At 42.4% G+C, this 20,942-nt stretch overlaps 1 protein-coding gene across 2 annotated transcripts; it reads right to left on the reverse strand.

Annotated features, from left to right (window-relative positions):
- Window positions 1–2,806: 2,806 nt before the first annotated feature.
- TNFSF10 (TNF superfamily member 10) lies at window positions 2,807–18,291 on the reverse strand. Of its 2 annotated transcripts, XM_065876848.1 has the most exons (5): window positions 18,160–18,291; window positions 11,477–11,614; window positions 8,542–8,584; window positions 4,928–5,029; window positions 2,807–3,314 (listed from the first exon to the last, which is right to left on the reverse strand). In XM_065876848.1, exons 1-5 carry the CDS (start codon window positions 18,289–18,291, stop codon window positions 2,863–2,865), a joined length of 867 nt encoding a protein of 288 aa, XP_065732920.1. In that variant the 3' UTR covers window positions 2,807–2,862. The 2 variants fall into 2 exon arrangements, with proteins under 2 accessions (XP_065732920.1, XP_065732921.1); XM_065876849.1 differs by lacking the exons at window positions 4,928–5,029; window positions 8,542–8,584 and having other exon boundaries at window positions 3,279–3,314.
- Window positions 18,292–20,942: the final 2,651 nt, after the last annotated feature.

Genomic DNA, 20,942 nt, shown 5'->3' on the forward strand with positions numbered 1-20,942 from the left:
AGAGCAACGAAGCCCGTGCGCCACAATTACTGAACCTGTGCTCTAGGGCCCGCAAGCCACAACTACTGAGTCCGCGTGCCACAACTACTGAAGTCCGCGCGCCTAGAGCCCGTGCTCCACAACAAGAAAAGCCACTGCAATGAGGAGCCCACGCACCACAATGAAGAGTAGTCCCTGCTCGGCGCAACTAGAGAAAGCCTGCGTACAGCAACGAAGACCCAACGCAGCCAAAAGTAAATAAACAAAATAAATTTATTTTAAAAAAGTTTACATGTAGTTCTGACACTGTACCAACTGTATTTGGAATGTAATTTGAGGCTTTCCCCAGAATATTTATTTAAACTGCCAGATGTAACATTTTTCCTTCTAAACTTTGCCTGAAAATGTCATAATGAAAGATACTTACGTTGCACAAAGTTTGTGAGTTAAAAACCAAAATGCCCATGCTATTTTGAAACAGAGGACTAAAGAAGGAGAACATACATACAAGACATCAAGATTTATAGAAAAGCAAATAGCAACCACTAAAGCCAGAGTATGATCAACAGATAAATGAATAAACAGGATGTGGTATGTATTTTCCAACAATGCAATATTATTCAGACTTAAAAAGAAATGAACTGCAGAAATTAACATAACATTGTAAATTAACTGTACTTAAATTAAAAAAATTTTAAAAAAGAAATGAAATTCTGACACATACTTCAACATGGATTGAACCTTGAAGACATTATGCTAAGTCAAATAAGCCAGACATAAAAGAACAGATATTGCATAATTCTATTTACATGAGGTACATAGGACAGTCAAATTCATAAAGAAAGTAGTATGGTGATTACCAGGGACGGGAGGAAGGGAAAATGAGGAATTATTGTTTAATGGTTATAAAGTTTTAGTTTGGGATAATGAAATGCTCTGGACATGAATGGGGTGATGGTTGCACAAAAGTGTGAATGTACTTAATGCCACTGAACTGTACACTCAAAAATGGTTAAATGGTAAATCTTATGTTATTTGTATTTTATCACAGTTTTTAAAAATGGATGGTATGGGTGCAAGGACGGACATCCAGGCCAATAGGAAAAGAAAGTGAGCACAGAAACAGACCCCCTGGGATGTTGGTATATGATATTAAACCTTAAAATCAGTGGGGAAAGAGTAGACTAGCCAATGAACAGTGCCGGACAACTGGTCCCTGATATGGCAAAAGATAAAATTCCATCCCTAGCTCATCACACATGAATTAAACTACAGTTGAATCCCACTATCAAACTATGAAAGGCCAAATTTAAAGATTTCAGAAAAGTATATAGATGGTGATATCTGTGCGCATCGGTAAAAATAGATCTCTTGAACATAGTGTACAAAGCTGTATTAGCTTCCTCGGGCTGCTGAACCAAAGTGCCACAGACTGGGTGCCTTTCAACAACAGAAATTTATTCTCTCACAGTTCTTGAGGCCAGGAGTCCAAAGTCAAGGTGTCGGTAGATTTCTGAGGCTATGGGTAGAATATTTTCTTGTCTCCTGAACTTCTGGTGATGGTCGTCAATCCTTGGAGCTCCTTGCTTGCAACTGCCTCACTCCAATCTCTGCCTCTGTTGCCACATGGAGTTTTCCCTGTGTGTCTCTGTTCCTGTTTCCAAATTTTCTTCTTTAAATAATGAGGACACCAGTCACATTATACAATATTAAGGACCCAGCCTATTCCACTATGACCTCATCTTGACTAATTATATCTGCAACCAACTTCTTTCCAAATAAGGTCACATTCTGTGGTACTGGGGAGGAGGACTTCTACATACCTTTTGTGGGGACACAATTCAACCTATAACAAAAGCATTAACTATAAAGGACTGATATATTTTAATCACATTATATAAAAAGTGAGCAGTTTCTTTCTTTCTTCAGTAACACATGTCAGATAAACGATACCATGAAAAAGAGATAAGAATTCCTTTTCCCCATCATTAGTAATCTTGTTACTATAAAACATTAGTACTAGATACACAAAAACTACATATTTTAACGTCATTTTTATTGAAAAAGAAACACATTTTTAAATTTTAGTATAAAAATATAGAGTCATAATTAATTCTTGCCCATCCTTAAGTTACATTATCAAACAGTTTTTTTTTTTTCCCACTTTCCCAGTTCTCCTGCTCACAAGGGGCCAAATTCCCGATTTCTGATTAGCTTATCATTCATTTTAGAGTCTTTTATCAAAAATACCTTCAGTGCTTTCGGTCAGCCTGACTTCTGGGAATGAAAAGCACAAGCCATTCAGAAATATCGGGTTGGCCAAAAAGTTCGTTCGGATTTTTACATATGATTACATAAAACCCGAACGAACTTTTTGGCCAACTGAAAATAGTTCCTTGTTCACTAAACATAACTTTAATTTGTTTAGTGAAATGATACGATTTCGAATGGAATTTTCTTACTTCCAAGAGTACGAGGGTACAGGACAACTCGCACAAGGCCCCACACTGCACCAACTCCCCTGGCACACTGCATACCCTGACCGTGAACTTTCAGTCTTCTGGTATCTTCGCAAGAGTAGACGGTTAAGGCGGAAGACGTTAATTGCTACGCAAATGTTTGTAAACTGAGAACCTTCTAGATTTCTGCTAGCAAGCTGATATCAGGTAGAGTCTCAGAAGGTCTTTTGTCAGTTTCTCTGTCTTGGAATACGTTGGTCACTTTTCAGAGATACCAAAAATGCTTGTGTTGTAGAGTCTCGTGATTGAGGCTGCTCTGCTCAGGCTGCCTTCTTTTGTCAGCTCTTTTGCAGTCTTTTCACAGTGTATCACTCTGAAAAGTGAAAGGTCTCTCTGGGGGCACTGTTTTTTCTTTGCAGATCATTTAGCCAATTAAAAAGGCCCCGAAAAAACTGGCTTCTTGGTCCATGTCAATCAATTGCTCATTAGTTACAGAGACAAAAATTCGATCATTTTCCTTAAGCTCAAATATTCCACCTTGATAGATGGAATAGAGTCCATATTCTGAATCTTTAGACCAACAACTATTTCTAGCACTTTTCATCAGCAGTATGGGATCAGGATAGCTCGTGCATTTGTAAATATATTGTACCATTTGTTTGTTTTTCTTTCTGTTCTCTTCTGTTGAAACTGTTCCCAAAACCTCCTCAGTTTCCTGAAATCGAAAGTATGTTTGGGAATAGATGTAATAAAACCCTGTTTGGTGGATAACCAGCTCTCCATTCCTCAAGTGCAAATTATTCAAGAATGAATGTCCTTTTCTTGACGACTCCCAGGAATTTATTTTCTGGCCCAAAGCTTTTTCATTCTTGGAGCCTGGGATGAAGTTTAGAGAAAAATAAAGTTAGCTTGTAGCAAAACAAGAAGTTTCCCAATAGCTGTGGCTAGCCAATTCTTGGTTGGGATTGTAAAGAATTTTAATCTATTATAAAACTTCTTGCTCCTTCGATCTTCCAAGGATTCTAAATTCTAGTCATATAGAAATCTGGAGGCTCCCGTATCACTGTGATCTGTTGGAAGTCCCCTACTTTTTTGTACCTCATCTACTTTGAATAGTAGCACGGGAATGGTTCACTAAGATGGCAATCTTTACTCCTGCGAAGAATTTCTGTCCAGGACCCCTGCCTCCTTTCCTGTGCTGGTGAGCTCAGATCAACGATGTAGAAGGAAACCAAAAGAAACATATCTATTTCCTCAAGCCTAGAGCTCATAAATTCCTGCTATTCTTTTAGGTCTTTTTGGATTCCTCCTTGGTCTTTCTCTAACCCAGTGTCAAAAGCACCATCCAAGCAGAAGGCTAGAAATGACTGTCCAATAAGACAGGGTACAAGGTTTGGCAAAAAGAGCCCAGATTTAAAGATCTTCAGATCCCAAAGACTTTGAATGAAGATGGGCCTTACTAAGATATGATACTCTTTTAAACTTTGGGTTCATCTCTATGATTGACGCAAAATTGAGTTTTTCAAGAGTTGAAAACAACTATATTAATTGATGAATAGTAAACAGGAATAGTGAAATAACGATCTCACTCATAGGCAGAACATGTCAATGATTTACAAAACATGAGTTCAGGAATACCATGAAGGCAACTGCCCAGAAAAAAGAAACAAAAACCAACCAACCAACAAAAACCCCCAACAACCTTTCATTCATTAACTGATGACTGAAATTTCTTTAACCTGGGACAAAACTTTTTACAATAATAAAAGTTCTACTTATTGAGTACTTACAGTGCAACAGCATTTTGCATTAATCTTCACCCTTTTATGAGTTAAAGATTATCTCTACTTTGTATATGAAGAAGATGAAGCTTGACTGTGTTAAGTAATTTGCTCAAAACAAAGAACTAGGTAAGGAGTAGCTGGGATTCCAATGTGGGTATTTAGATTACAAGACCCATGCACCAACCACAGCAGTATATGGACACCTTTTCTACAGCTAATAATTAGGCTTAACCTATTTGGTTAAATCATATGAAACTGACATTTCTGTAAATGCAAAGTGGTCAAATATTGGCCAACATTTTATGGTTCAACCTAATACAAATGCCACTGGGAGGCCTTGGTGACTCATGGGGAAAACAGATGACTGATTTAGAACCTTTGAAGAGGAGAAAGATTTGATGAAAGAGAGAGGAATTACTTTAAAAAAAAAAAAAGAAGAAGAAAAGCAAAAATGGGGGCATGGGAAACTCAAAGTTCTCCCACTTCCACTTCAGAATTTTCCTGAAGCCAGTTATGCCAGGGCAGTAACTAAGCTATTCATCTTGTAATCTTGCTTCTGAAAAGAGTCAACCTGAGACTTGATTACTACTGAGCATTTTGTAGATAGCCATATAAACATTTCTGATACAAGTTCAAAGAATAAATTATTTGGAACAAATTCTTCCATTCCCTTCTTTTAAACCATAAATTCATTGTTTCTCTTACTTAGAAATGAGAATGTGCTTTTCCGATTGGTCCCAGTTATGTGAGCAGCTACCCTCTGAGGACCTTTTTCTCTTTCTAGGTGAGGAATATTTTGCTGTTTTTCTAAAAGAGAAATGACAAAGAATCATCAGCACTTGTCAGACATGTCTCAGATACATTGCTGTTCACAGCTCTTATCAATCTTATCATTGTAAGCACACTGGGTTCCCAAAGTTGATTATATGGGTTTTCATAAAACCAATTTACATTTTAGTATTATAATCAGTCCACTTCAGCCTATGTTGAATTTGAAAAGTACTTTAGATGGGAAGGATAAGCAGTAACTTGGGCTAAAATTTATCGGCATCTCAGGGGTAAGGTTCAACTAGAATATAACAAAGTGAAGATTCTGACCCTTTTCCTAAACTACAATAATAACAACAAAACTGTGGACTTATAATATTCCTGCTAAGGCATTTAAAATGAACTAATGGCAAATTTCCACTTTGAGTTATATATAGAAACAGAGTGATACCAATTTTTATCATCTCAATTATTTTTTCCTCCTGCTAGATACTACCTACTCTAAAGGAGTAGCAGTGATAACGATTGTCCAGAGATGCTACAAACTGGTATCCAACAGTCATTTCCCTCACCTCCCAAAGGGAATATGAAATGACATAATGGTCATGATAACCGGTATATGAGCATAAAAATCACTGATGCACTAGATCATAACAAATAAATAACATTTATTGACCACCATCCGAAGTACTTTGGAGCAGACTGAAAGACTAAAAATAACTACTCTTTAAAAAAATCAGCTCAAACTTCCCAGGATGTTTACGTTGGTTGTTGAGATAAACTATACATTTTCATCAAGCAAATATGTCCAGGGACAAGGCAGTGCTCCGCAGGGACTTCAAAGATTAATCACTAATTACACTGACTGAGCCCTCAAGGGACTTACAGTTTTTAGGGAAGACACAAATTAGAAAGTGAAAATTAACCTATAAGAAATAGAAATGAAGGGTGATGGGTGTTCAGGGGAGGGAAAAATTCCTATTTGTTGGAGAGCTGAGGTCAGGGGAGGGGGTTTGGACTAAGGCCCTTTCATTCACGTACTCCAGCAAACCAAAGTGCCCATCACATCTATACCTGACACTCTTCTAGAAAGATGGAGAAAGAACTATAAACAAAGGAATGCAAGAAAGCATTTGAGGGGCAGGACAATTCTCTGAAATGGGTGGAGCTGGGGAGGCTTGGGACCCACAGCAATGGGAAAAGGGCATTCCCAGAGATCTAGAATAGTGTCCCCAAGGCAGGATGCACAAAGAATTCCTGGGACACAGGCATCAGATGAGTTCAGTTTCAGGCTTGAATGAGGATTTAAACTATAGAGGATTTGAATGTTAGACTAAGAGATTTGAATTTTTACAGACATGGGAAGACTCTGGAAGGTTTTGATCAGGGAAGCAAAAAGATATGTGTTGTGCTTTAGGCTAAACTACCTCATAGTAAGGTTTGATGGGTAGAAAGTGAGAGGGCTGGAGATTGGCGAGTTAGCAGACAGCTGTAATTGATCAGGTCTGAGAACAGGAAGCTTTAATCTAGGCTAGTAGTAGAAGAAACTGAAAGGAGGTGATAAAATTTCATAGGCAAGGAAGGAATGCTAAGGAGTCTCTCCATCTATCTGGTGTTGTCACTTATTCAGGATAGGTGGGTGTGTACAGGATACTGAAAACCAAACACAGCTCGGAAGTACATGTTACTCTCAGAATGCTCAGCTTTCAAGGTTTTTACTTTTAACCACCATTGATAAATAATTCATAATGCCTTGACTGCCCCTAGACCATAACACTTTAAAATATTCAGTAATGGAATCCAGTTACAAATATCTTGCATTTGAGGTCATTGCAAGTATATGGGAAAGCCTAGCTTTAAAAGCAAATTCTGAAGAGAGGACATTTCCCCTACTGACTATAGCAAACAGTTCCTGGAAAAGAAGTCTGTGAATATGTATATCTGGGTGTCATGGATACATCTTGGTATACTGAGGAGTATATGATTTCTATGCCCCACTGGGATGAATAAAAAAGAGTATTTTTCTTCCAACACTGAAAATAGTACATGCATCTACTGTAGACCACGGATCTGGTGTTCCTCATTAGAAGAGAAGTAGTGTTCAACATTCCTAATACTGTTTTTGCCTTTGGGGGAATGACCAGAAAGAATGCTTAGACCCTGGGACCAGGTCTTGCCTTCATATTTAATAAAGCACATTTAATAAAGGATGGTGGGTATTGTCAAGTGATGAGGAAGCTTACTTGTAATGGAAAAGGATAGCTGAAAATTAGGAAGACATCATTAATAAAATATCTATTAAAAAACTGATTCTTCTCTGCCAGGCTGGTGTACCCCAGGACTGTAAGTCTCTGGTACACGTATGCAGGCTGGTATGATTATTAACAGGGGAAAATGGGGCTATGGTGAGCCAAATGCAAAGCAGCAGCAAATTTAATTCATCAGTTGTATTTACTTATGTATTGATTTAAAAAATATGTATTAAGAACTTTCTGTGTAGAGAGGGATGGTGACACAACAATGTGAATGTACTAACGGCCACCAAATTGTGCGCTTCAAAATGGTTAGTTGTATGTTACGTGAATTTCATCACAGTCAAAATACACACACACTCATGCACGTGAATACACACACCAAAGGCAGTGCAGGTAAGGACCAGGGGGATAAGAGAGAATCTACTAGGCTTGAGGTGTACAGTTAAGTCTAGGAATAGAGAGGTAAGAGAAAGAGGCATGTTTTCTGTCTTTGTGGATCTTTAATCTAGTAGAGAATCAGACAGAACAAACAGAATATTTATATATTTTCCTTTGATTTATATATATATCAATCAAAGGAAATGAACAAGGTAAGTGTGATAGAAAAAATAGGATGTGGGTGAACTTACTTAGAAAGTTGGTCAGGGAAGTTCTCTCTGAGAGGTGATGAGTCGGTGATGAGGATGGAGGATGAGAAGGAGGTGTTTACGTGAAAATCCAGGAATGGAAGAAGCCAGTTGCAGGACTAGAGAAGCCGGCCTGGGCAATAACAATGAAGGGCGTTGTGGGTCAAGAGCAGGCTGGTGACCATCAGTGGAGATAGCCAAGGTGTGAGGACTGCAGGATGAGGATTTCGGGGGCGTAGAAGGATTGCTGGGAAAGAGATGACGGAGCAAGAGGCTTTTGCACAAAGAAAGGCTTCGAGCCTAGGGGCGGTCTGAAGCAGAGAAGATGGGTAACTTTGGAGCCCTTTTTTTCCAGCTATGCTCCAGAAAGCTACCCACATTAGAAGGTAAAAATAAATAATCCAAGAAGTTGAGGTGAAAGGAAAATCCACGTTGGAAGAATAAAATTCCGATGAAACGAAGTTCAGACCCTAGGTGGGTCACAGATTTGCTTCTGAGCTTTCTAGCTGCCAATGCAAACAGGGAAATAGAATCAAGCAGCTTGAGACACTGAGCAGTGGTCAGAGGTGGGGTGTGTGGATGGGAGCGGAGAGAAAGAGGATGGAGAGCTATTCACCCTATCCCAGGGCTTGACAGTAGAAAATTAAAATAACAACAAAAAGAATACTACCTGGAATTGAAGGAATGGTTTCCTCATAGGTTCTCAAAATGATCTGCAAATAGTATTGAATAAAGCTTGTTAATTTCCCTAAGCATTTAGACTGACTATAGAATGTCTGTGGCTCTTCTTGCTGATGCCCAGCAGAAAATTTCCACCTAAGATATCAACCTAGGCAGCTTTAAGTTGTCCAAGCATAGAGTGTGGGGGGCAGGGTGGGAGCTGGGATGAATACGGAGGCAGCTGTCCCTACTGTGGATGGAAGGATGGTCCTCTGTCCGGGAGACTTCTGTTTCTGGATGAAGTCTTTGAAAGGCCGCACCTGGAGCAGCACAGGAGCAAGGAGTTATCCTTCTCCAAGTTAGGTCAGCCTAATGTTCCCCAGGTCTCCTTCTGGCCGACGGATGCGGTAGCCATGTCACCGCACTTTCTGAGTGTGTGTGCCTGCAGGCGTGCATGTGTATAGTGCATTGTGTGTGTGTGTCTGCATGTGTGTGTGTGTATAGTGCATTGTGTGTGTGTCGCTGCATGCATACGTGTATAAAGGCACTGTGTCAGAGTCCAGGAGCTTTAAATTATCGGACATACCCAAGACTCAAGGTGCAAGGCACACTCCCTCTCTCTCATGGTGCCCACAGACACGCACAGCCCATCCAGCGGTGACCTGGTAGCACCATGTCACTCTCTCATTTCTGAGAACGTGGCTGAGACATTCTCAACATAAAGATATTTTACCAAATTCCCATATCTCACTAAACACTTCACGTCACTTTCTTTGTGCTAACCAGTGGGGAAAACCAGTAATAAAGAACGAAATCTAGCATTTCTGTTAAATGAGCCGACCCTGACGTGACTCCTCCATGGCTTTACACGCCTCTCCACTCAGTTCTCTCACCCCTGGGGGCTTTGCCCATCATTGCCCACCTTTCCCGTCACTGTTGTTAATTATACAACCGTCAGAAACTCCCTTCCTCTGCACTCCTGCTCCAAATCAGAAGCTCTCTTCTTTTTCCTCTGTCGAAAGCTCTGACCCCAGATAATGGGGGGCTGCCTGTAGGGCAACGGACACTGGCGTTTGGGAAGGGAAGCGAGGGGTGGCCTCAGCACATTAGCTCTCTCACTCTCATTCTGGGCCAGAAAGGAAGGAAGGAAGGAAAAAGGAGGAGGAGGAAAGGGAAAAGGGTAAGTCCTACAGTGCGGCCCTTAACACGGTGCCACCAAGAAAAAAAAAAAAGATTGTAGTACAATCAGATGGACTGGATTCACATCTGTTCATTAGCAGCCCTGGAAACTTTACTCAAGTTACTCATATGAACTACTTTAATTTCTTCATCTATTTTTTTTAAAAAAGAAGATAATAACGATTCCTTCCTCACAGAGCTGTTTGAGGATTAAGGGAGATAATACACTTAATGGGCATAGGATGTTTACGGGAAATTGTCTGTTCACTTCACAGTGCCTGGAAAAATGGGGAACTCTTTTCCCCTCCTACACTCTCATCCACCGCTGTGTGCCCTCTCTTCTCTAGTCAGTGGCAGGATGTGAGAATGGGAGGGACGGGGGAAGAGCAGGAAAGAGACCTGTAAAGCCCACCCACACGGCTTCTCTCATCTCCCCACTCCCAGGCCCAGCATCCAGCTCCCTCCTCGGTCTCCAGATTTCTACTCTAGTTCTGAGTTTCTCTCCTCTGCCACCAGTGGGTTCGCCATGCTCCCTCTAATCCTAGGAACCGTGGGGTCCCATTCCTCAGGTTCCTCAGGACACTTCCCGAACCCTGGATCTTTCCTGGTGTTTCTCACTTGGGGCAATGGAGTCCCAGCTGCTCCAGGACAGCTTGTGTGCAGCAGGTATCCTGCCCACGATTCCAGGGCACCCGTGGAGCAGATGTGTTTCTAGGACAACCAGGTGGAAGTCTGATTTCATTTCTCATAGGAATAGCATCACAGGTGATGCTGGGCTTTACTGCGAGGACTGCTTAGGGTTATAAATCAGAGCCTAACCACCGACACAACACTGTTTCTATGGAAGGGCACACTGAGAACCAGACAATAGACTTACAATCATTTCTTTAAAACACATCCTCCTCCTACCCTGGGAATGTCCCCAGTAGTTTTTTTAAACAATGAAGTTTACAATTTTCATGTTTGTGTTCACAGCTGGCCTTTCCGGATACGCAGAAGGTAAACGTTATTAATGCCATCTTACAAATAAGGAAGCAGCCTGAGAGAAGAAACTATATTTGACATGTCCTGTCACTGAAAGTATAATTAAGTAATCATATTTAGTGAAATAAACTGTTAGCTAACAAAGTTTCTGCTGGAGATTCTATTTAAGCAACTTTCACAAACAGAAAATATTTTGTAATGTGTCATTTATTAACTGCAAATTGAGATGTCATCACCTTCAATTTCTCAAAGTATCTCTTTCTTCCCTCTTCCTTTCCTCTTTCTTCATCTCTATATGCATACAAAAATAAACAGACTTAATTCCAGAGAACAACAATGTGGTGACACAAGGGTTTGTAAAAAAAAAAGGAGAGAAAAAAATAACAGAGAACAACAATGTGGGAAGAATATAAAACACCATTGTTTGGTTTCTTTTGTCTTCTGAATAAAAAAAGAAATCACACACGTCCTTTATCGTCGTGTGACCTGGAACACATGGCTCTGTCCGTGCCTCAGTTTCCACAAGGTGAGATAAAAAGTTTAGACTAGATGAAGGAGGTCTCTGGAGGAGAGGAATAAACTCTAGACCACGAGTTGATCAGGACCCACTGTTTGGTGCTGTCCCATCTTTTCCTAGTTCAGTGAATTTGGGGACAATCACTTAAACACTCTGGGCCCCCGTTTCCTCCCTTACAAAATAAGGACTCTAAACTTTATCTAAAATAGTCCTTCTCCTCTGACCTTCTATGCCTGCTGGTAAAGCGACCCCGTGGTTCACTTACCTTTCTAACAAACTGACGGAGTTGCCACTTCACGTGCCAGCAGGGGTTGATCATACTCTCGTCATCACTGGCATCCCAAGAACTGTCATCGTCCTTTAAGAAGCAAGCTATGCCACTTTTGGAGTACTTGTCCTGCATCTGGGTTGAGATGAATATAACGCAATATTATGCACAAGTGCTTTTTCTTTTCGTTCATTTACAAGTTAAAACAACAGAAGCTGATGACGGGTTCAGAGAAGTCTTAGCACCTTGGCAAAGCTCATTGCCTGAAGTAAAAGTAAGCATGCCGTCCTTTGTCCTTTGAATAAAGGTAAGCAGTTCGATGTGGTGGAAGGGAAACAGGTGTGGGCCAGGCATCCAGGGTCACAATGCCCTTTGCTGCCCCTGCCCTTGAGCAGTCGTATGTCCCTCAACAAATTGCTTCTACTCTTCGACATCTCTTCTTCATCTGCATTTTGAGCTGGCTCACTGTGGTGATCTTTGAGGTTCCTTCCAGCTCTGACATAGCGTGACTCCCATCCTACAGCTAGAAACCCACCAGGTACAAAGTAGGCAGTGGAGTTTGTTTACATTCCGGGATCCTAAATAAAAAATTAGCCAAAGTCTTTAGGGTGCAGGTAATATTCTGTTTCTTGATCTGAGCTTTGATTGTCTTAGTAGATTCTAGTTATTGTTGTGATTTCTACACCTCTGGACGGCAGAAGCCAGACTACGTTGCCACTAGACGTTTGAATGTCCACACCAGCTAGGGATTTACCTGCAGAGACTCGAAACACCATTTGAAGGTTTGCTCCCTTCTTCTGATTGAGGGTAAACATTTACAGTGGCCTAGATCATTGCCAACAAAGTCTGTGCTTGATGTTATACACACACACACACACACACACACACACACACACACACACACACACACCCCAAACCACCCAGAGCACTCTAGAATGACAACTGATTAATCTTACGAAGAAAAACAGGATGTTCATGCAAGGTCAGATTTTTTTTTTTTTCCTGTTTTCATTTTTAACAACTGCGATTCAGGAGATGTTATTTCTCTCTACAAGTCCATTGAATTGCCTTTCTCTGGGGAAATAAATGGGAAAATAGCCATTTTCATCTGTTATTTGAACTTAGGGGACTTCAAAGCTTGAAGGAAAGATCAAACTTAACGATGATCTGCTCCCTCCTGTAGAAAGATGATCTCATTCCAAATCAAAATAACTTAAATATTTACAGGAGCTTTCAGCCAGAATCATGCAGGTCTGTACTGTCAGCCATGTACTCCCTGGACATTTGATCAGGTCTCTCAAGCATAAAAGTGACAAACCTGAGATAATTAATTCCTTCCCCACACTCTGGCATAGAACATTCATTTACTTTTAAGTAAATGTTTCTTTTCTTTCTTCCTTTTTAAAATTCCAAGAGTAAAACATTCGCCTAGTAGATGTAGTGGGGGTGACAGCTGGGACCACCTGAGTTATGACTGGCGATGAAATTAGACACTATTCCTTTGATCCTACCCACCTCCATGTTCTTCTACTGTAGACATTAATTTTCATCTGCAATTTATGTGAGCTTAAAAAGCCTTTCCAAGGAAGGAACTCAATTTAGAAATAGAAGAGCATGTCTAGCAAACTGAGGAGAGGATCAGGGAAGAAGAGCTGGATTCACCAACAAGGCCTAAGGGTAGTTCCAGGAAGAACAGTTGTATTTGCCATTTCCCAGCCCAGCAGGACTGGGTGTGCCTTGGCCAGGCATTGACTTGATGAAACTGAATAAACAGGCTTAACTAATTTTCGTAACCTGTTGGGACAAAACAATGTGCATGACACAGAATGGAGGGAGCAACTTGTCATCTTACTTCACAGCAGTTGGAAGCTATCTCAGCATGAGAGGGCTGAGGCCCTGGAGGCTGAGGCTGGGGACAGGACAGGGCAGAGTTGAGAGGTGCTGGGATCAGGCAGTCAGGGTAGCTGCCAGCCCCTGTGAAGTCAAGTGGAGTTTGAGAGGGTGGAAGAGATCAGGGGCCAGGACCAACTGCTGGCCTCTGGAGACCCTCTGGAGATTTTCCAGAAACACTTTCAGGAGGTGGGGAGGGAGAACCTTGAAAACTAAGGTCCTAAGTAGACGTGGGAGGGAGTCTGACAAGCTAGTGAGACTCCAGTGTTAACCCAGATTGAATGAAGCCTAAAGACGCTGAGGATACACAGGCAGCCTGGAAAATATAGAAAATTATAGAATACTTTTCTAAAGTAAAACAAATAAAACCCTCTGATTCACCCTCATTCCACCTCCTAGTTAACCTTTGGATGATCTCTTTTTTTTTTTTTTGTGGTATGCGGGCCTCTCACTGTTGTGGCCTCTGCCACTGTGGAGCACAGGCTCCAGACGCGCAGGCTCAGCGGCCATGGCTCACGGGCCCAGCCGCTCCGTGGCATGTGGGATCTTCCCAGACCAGGGCACGAACCCGTGTCCCCTGCAGGTGGACTTTCAACCACTGCGCCACCAGGGAAGCCCTGATCTCTTTTTTTACAGGGTTGAGATTAGACTGGGTGTGGGCAATTTTGTATATGGTTGTTTTCTCTTAAGACTATACAAAAATGTCATGCACTTTAGATCTGTATGAAAATCATATGGATAGCATAGATGTTTTTACAACATTAGCTGTAGAAATTTGATAAAATATAGAAAAATTAAAAAGAGGCACCCATAATTCTACCCTCTAAAGATCACAACTTATTTCTCCTTCTAGATATTTTTATGCTTATATTGGGTTGGCCAAAAATTTCGTTCAGGGTTTTCAAGAGCAAACCCTGAACGAAATTTTTGGCCAACCCACATTGACTTCTGAACAACAGAAAGCCCCAGCCACTCTGCATCCCATCCCCACATGTTTCATATTTAGTAGTTTCTTCTACAGACCTAGGCCAACACAGGTAACCGACACATGGGCAAGGTGGTGCTATGGTTATTCCAAGAATGATTAATGATGATTAATATGATGTCTCTCTCCCCCTTTCCTTTTTACATCCTTTCACACTTTGAGGTTGAATTTCCTACAGCACTTCTCAGGCTGGGGCTGTTCTCTTGCTAACCACATCTGGGTGTTGGGTGCAGGGGGATGAGTGTGCTATTTTTATCTAGACAACTCTAGAAGGAGAGAGATGGCTATTGCCCTTGGTTCTGAGAAGTGGATTCCACTCAACTGCTGCTGTTGCCATCACAAACAGTGGGACTGTCTAGGCCAGGGCCAACCAGTCCTTGGCAGGGCTTGAAGTCAGCAGGGTGGACTCCTTTGCTGGCTGGCTGGCTCAGAGACTTCAAGGTGGCAGCACTGACCCTCTCTGCTGCCCAGACATTAGTCTCTGACAATCAGTTTCTGCAAACCACAAATAGCATAAAGGATCATTTACGGACATCAGTGGATAAGGGTCTCCTTCTCCTTTGTCTTCCCCGTCTATAATGCCACAGCAATAGGTAGTCCCCTTGTCATAAAACTTTCTCAGAGTCATAGACTTTAGAGGCTAAGCCCATATTTATTGTTCATGCTCGCAGGTCTACAGGCTTAATTGTGAGGGTCCAATCCAACATCCCTCAGCCTGGCTCAACCCACACTCCCTATAATCCTTGCCCACTGTATCTTCTGCAAATTTTTGCTTGCCAGAGTGAAACCTGTGATCTGATTTAGAAAATTAATACTTGTGTTGAATATGCTTTTCCAAACTCTACACAGTCACCCAAAGAGATTCAGATTCATTTTCCCTTGCATAAATTCCTGATGAAGAGGGTGACAACTCCAAGAGACTTCTCAATGCTGATTACAATGGTTACCATTTACTGAGCCCCTATTTAATGCCTGGGTTCAAAATTGGGCTTCACCTTTTACCTAACTTCCCTGAGTCTTAGTTTGTTCATCTATAAAATGGGATAATTGTATTTACTTTATAGAATTGTTATGAGGATTAAATAGGGCAGTATTTTGAAAGTTTCTGGAACAGTTTTTGCTCAATATCTCTTAATTCTCTTCTTTCTGATACTCTTAATAAATTCTTCTGCATGTCTGTACAGAAGTGTACACATATAAACATGTAATCAGGAAAAATGTGTGCACGTGGGGAGATGTTAAACTTTGAAATTTCCATTTTTATAGAATTCAAAGAAACTTGATCATGTACACAGACAATTGCATAACTCAGATCAGTAAATAACGAGTTGATTCAGTCTTAAAATGAGGCCAACTTGTAACGTTAGCAAACTGAGGGAACCTCTTGTATATGGAGACACAGACTCACTATTTATACTGCAAAGTTAACAAAGCTTAGGACATGCTGGCTCCAAACTGGGAAACACAGCAGCATTCCAGTCTCTCAGGCAGACGTAGAACTAAAAGGCATGATTACAATCACGTTGATTTTTTTTTCTTACAAATACAGGCTCTTTGAAATTGCCCTATAACAAAGCTGACTTTACTGGCCATCTAATGGTAGTGATCATTTGTATAATTACTTGTTGACTCTTGTTTTATTCACTTCATTTCCAAAGGAAATTCCCAACCAGTTGAGAGCAAAGTTTATACTCCACAGGATATGCAAACCGCATTTATTTCCTTAACAGATAAACACTACTTTATATTTGTCCAAGACCCTTAGCCTTGCATTTCCTGCCCAGCTGACAGATTTGATGTTGCATTGTCACCGTACAGCAGGGTGCTGTTCAGCACAAGGGGGAGATAGGTTAACCCTGCTGGCACCCTGCTGTGACGGGAGAAGCATTCCCTGTGAGCTGAGCTGGGTCCAGCTCTGCTTCCAAATTTCTGCCTTAACTCGGTAAGTCATTTCTCTGGCAGTCTCTAGTCTCATTTATACAACGAGGGGTATCCAAAATTCCTTCCAGCTCGAAGTTCCCTACTATACAATATACAATTAGTCAAAATATACACCGAAACTCCTATACTGTTGGTGGGAATGTAAATTGATAGAGCCACTATGGAGAACAGTATGGATGTTCCTTAAAAAATTGAAAATAGAGCTACCATATGATCCAGCAATCCCACTCCTGGGCATATATCTGGAGAAAACAATAATTTGAAAGGATACATGCACCCCAGTGTTCATTGCAGCACTATTTACAATAGCCAGGACATGCAAGCAACCTAAATGTCCATCGATGGAGGAATAGATAAAGAAGATGTGGTACTGTATACAATGAAATATTACTCAGCCATAAAAAATAACAAAATAATGCCATTTGCAGTGACATGGATGGACCTAGAGATTGTCTTACTGAGTGAAGTCAGACAGAGAAAGACAAATATCATATGATATTGCTTATATGTAGAATCTAAAGGAATGGTACAAATGAACCTATTTACAAAACAGAAGTTGAGTCACAGATGTAGAAAACAACCCAGGGGGGAATGGGGGAGAGGGATAAATTGGGAGACTGGGACTGACATATACATATATATATACATCATATACATACTGATGTATACATACTGTATATACATACTGTATATAAAATAGATAACTAATAAGAACCTACTGAATAGCACAGGGAATGCTATTCTATACTCTGTAATGACCTATATGGGAATAGAAATCTAAAAAAGAGTGGATAGGGACTTCCCTGGCTGTCCACTTGTTAAGACTTTGCCTTCTAATGCAGGGGGTGAGGGTTCAATCCCTGGTCAGGGAGCTAAGATCACACATGCCTTATGGCCAAAAAACCAAAACATAAAACAAAAGCAATATTGTAACAAGTTCAATAAAGACTTTAAAAGTGGTCCACATCAAACAAATCTTTAAAAGAAAATAAAAATTTTAAAAATTTTATGAGAGGATATCATTCTATTTCAGTAGAACCAGTTTTGCTAATTTTTAAAGAGTCATTAAAGAAAGATTTGTAAACCCTAAAAAAGAAAAAAGAGTGGATATATGTCTATGTGTAACTGACTCACTTTGCCATACAGCGGAAACGAACACAACATTGTAAATCAACTATGCTCCAATAAAAAAAATTAAATGAAAATAATATGTACACAGAAAGCCAAAACCTGGGGTTGGCTTATTTTCAGTAATTTTGCATTCAAAATCCACTGGAATTAGCCACATTTGGAACACAAAACAGCATTATTACAAGTGGTTTAGAGCCTGGCTTTCGGTTAAGCCTCAACTCCACCCTACTCCCTTTGTCCTGGCAGTACACTGGTGAAGGCTGGTTATTCATTCAACAAGTGTTTAGTGAACACCTACTATGTGGGAGCGCTGTGCTAGCGCCTAGATGTGTCACAGAAAGCAAAAGCGGATACAGTCCTGCCCTGATGCAGTTCCTCTCACTCCCAAGAATTTGAGTCAAGAACTATAAAGCATTAAGCAGAAAGCACTCAATGAATGGCAGCTGTTAATATTATAACATTCTGTTGAAGACAAAACTACCTCAGGAGTTTTGTTGCCCGCATCTGCTCGTAACTGGTGGAGCCAGTTCTGTAACTGCACTTTGTGCACAGAGTCCCTTCAATTCGCTTTTGCAAAGTCCTCAGTAATGATATGCATTAGCAGTTGGGGTCCCCAGACAGAGAAAGAGAGGATTCTCTTCCTCTGTAAAGTCTTCCCAGAGAAGCCAATAAAGGCAGTTAACCGGAGGGTTGCCCAGAGCCTCTGTTCAGAGAGCGTGCGCATTGTACTGACCTGCTTCAGCTCGTTGGTGAAGTACACGTAAGTCACGGCCACACAGAGCGCCTGCAGGAGCACGGTGAAGATCAGGATCAGTGCGCAGGTCTGCCCAGGGCTGGGGCTCCCTGGAGCCTGCATCAGGGCCATGGTCCTGTCCAGAGGCTGACTGCCACAGAGTGAACGAGGCAGCAGCTTACGGTTGGCGTGAGAGGAGAAGTGGGTGGGGCATGGAGTCTGAGTTTTGCTTACTGGAAAAAAGAATCAAAATGAAACTGAAAGTTAAGACAAACAGAGAAAACAATACATATGAGGATTACACAACTGCAAGCCTAGGAATCCCAAACCACTAGAAGCTAGCAAGAGGCAAGGAAGGTCCAAGTACAGGCTTCAGGGGGTGCATGGCCCTGCTGACTCCTTGGTTTTTGACTTCTAGCCTCCCGAACTGCAAGACAACCCATTTGCATTTGTGCTGCTTCATTGTGGCAGCCCTAGTAAATGAATACAGCTTCTATTTGATTAGAAAGGTGAAAAAAATCTAAGTGTTGCAATCACAATAACTACAATCCATTAATCAAAATAAGATTTGGGGGACCTGCCTGGTGGCGCAGTGGTTAAGAATCCACCGGCCAATGCAGGGGACACGGGTTCGATCCCTGATCCGGGAAGATCCCACACGCTGTGGAGCAACTAAGCCTGCGTGCCACAACTACTGAACCTGTGTTCTGGAGCCCGTGAGCCACAACTACTGAGCCCGCATGCCTAGAGCCCGTGCTCTGCAACAAGAAAAGCCACCTCAATGAGAAGCCCACGCACCACAACCAAGAGCAGACCCCGCGTGCCGCAACTGGAGAAACCACGCACGCAGCAACCAAGACCCAACGCAGCCAAAAATAATTAAATAAATTTATTTTTTTTAAAAAAAAGGCCGAGATCTCCATTTAAAAAAATAAAATTGCTTTGAAATGGTCACTGTCAACAAGGTCATCAGCTCATCAGAAGTGAATCCATGTTTCTATGAACTACCCCATTCATTCATTATCTAGGCTAGAGGGCTATCTAGGTCACCAGGTTTTATAAATATGTGTCTTTACATCATTTCCTAATTGCACAGTCATCATGTTCTTAGTTTACGTCTTATTTATTCTGACTAAGTAGTTATTGGGTTGCACCCCACAGGTCTGTAAGCCTTGTAGTTGCCCAGCCTCCAAACTAATGAAAGAGGCTGGATACAGCAACAGGGACATCAATGGTTTATTGGACAGGGGATCCTACATATCTGAAGCAAAAGGTCCTGGAGTGACATCCCACCACGTGCAGCAGATGGCTGGCAGGACGTGGCAGCAGACTTTGCTACTCAGCGGAGGCTATCATTTATGGGGGAGGGGGACTTGATGTCAGGTGGGCTCATCAGTTGCCAGGGAAACCAGGGGCTGGGGCAGGGGGCAAGCATGCAGGCAGTTACTGATGAAGCCCAGTAATTAAGAGGATTGGAGAGTCATGTGAGTGAAGCAGGGCCTGGTGGAGCAGGGGATGGACGGAGAGCAAGAGAACAGCCATGTTGAGTGGCCTGACCATACCCTCCACCCCTACAGACCCTGCACCACCCTTACACTCTTGGCCCACCTCTCTTCCGTGATACCCTTGGGGTCAGGTACAGAGAGGGCGCTGCAACCAAACACCACAAATGCGATACAGGCAATAGCAGCTAAGGAGTATCAAGAGTCCAAGAAGTGGGCAAACTTTGCAGCCAGCTGCTTATAAGGTCAGTTTTTCTTGAAAGTCCAGAGGAGAATGACAATGGCATCTCGCTGTCGACCCAGCACTCAGACTCATTTTGCAGTGAGGCCACCACTGTGCCCAGTTCGTGAACAGATTCCCTCCATTCAGGTCAGGGACAAAATGTAAGATGTTCATAACAGGCACAGTGCAGGGAAGATCATGACCATTAAAGAAAATACAAGCAGTGACAGCAGCCTGAGATAGTACCACCCCTGCCTGTGGCTCCTGTCCTGGGGGGCGGCACCATCCCGCCTCTCCACCCTCAGTCCCTACAGCCAGTGCCGAATCCTGGAGGGGCCCAGGGGGTTAATATGATGGTGCCTTCCTTCAGTCAGGGCCTGGATTCATTACCTCAGTGGTCTCAGGTGGGGCCGGGCAGGAGACAGGTGAGATCTGTAAATCCCTTTCTAATCCTATTCCCCACGAGGCAGCAAACCCAAACCCGCGGGGACTTACCTGCCAGTCTCAGGGTCGGTTTTATAATGTGTTCCCTGGGGGTAGATGCCGTGGCCGGGGCAAAAGCGACTTATCGTCCTGACCGATAGTTGGCAACATCCCTCGGTGGTCAACAGCTGAACTCGGCTGACGTGGACTAGCGGCCTCTGGGTTCACGTGGCATGGGCACTGGGCCCATTGTTCCTGGGGTGTGTCCACACGTTGAGAGCGGCTTTCCCGTCTCACCTGCTGCTGACGCGGCCCACTCACCCTCTGCGTTAGCCCGGCAGCAGTGGGGCTGTAAGGCACGTGGAAACGCCAGCACGTTTCATTTGCATCGGCCCTTTCCTGAACCTCACGGCCAATAATGTGGGTTCCTTGGTCACTATCGACGTCCGTGGGTCCTGTAGGTCCCCCACACAGGTGTTCTCGACCCTGAAGAGTGGTGTTTCGCGTTGCTCCCTGACTCGGGTGGGCCTTTTGGTATCGTCCTCTGCCTGTTGTGTAGACACATGTCGCTGCTGTTCCATCACACTGTATGAGGGCTCTGCCTCCTTCCTCAGGTGGGACCAGAGGCCCAAGGG

This window comes from Phocoena phocoena, chromosome 4 (genome assembly GCF_963924675.1).
Source record: "Phocoena phocoena chromosome 4, mPhoPho1.1, whole genome shotgun sequence".
In the NCBI taxonomy this organism is placed as follows: domain Eukaryota; kingdom Metazoa; phylum Chordata; class Mammalia; order Artiodactyla; family Phocoenidae; genus Phocoena; species Phocoena phocoena.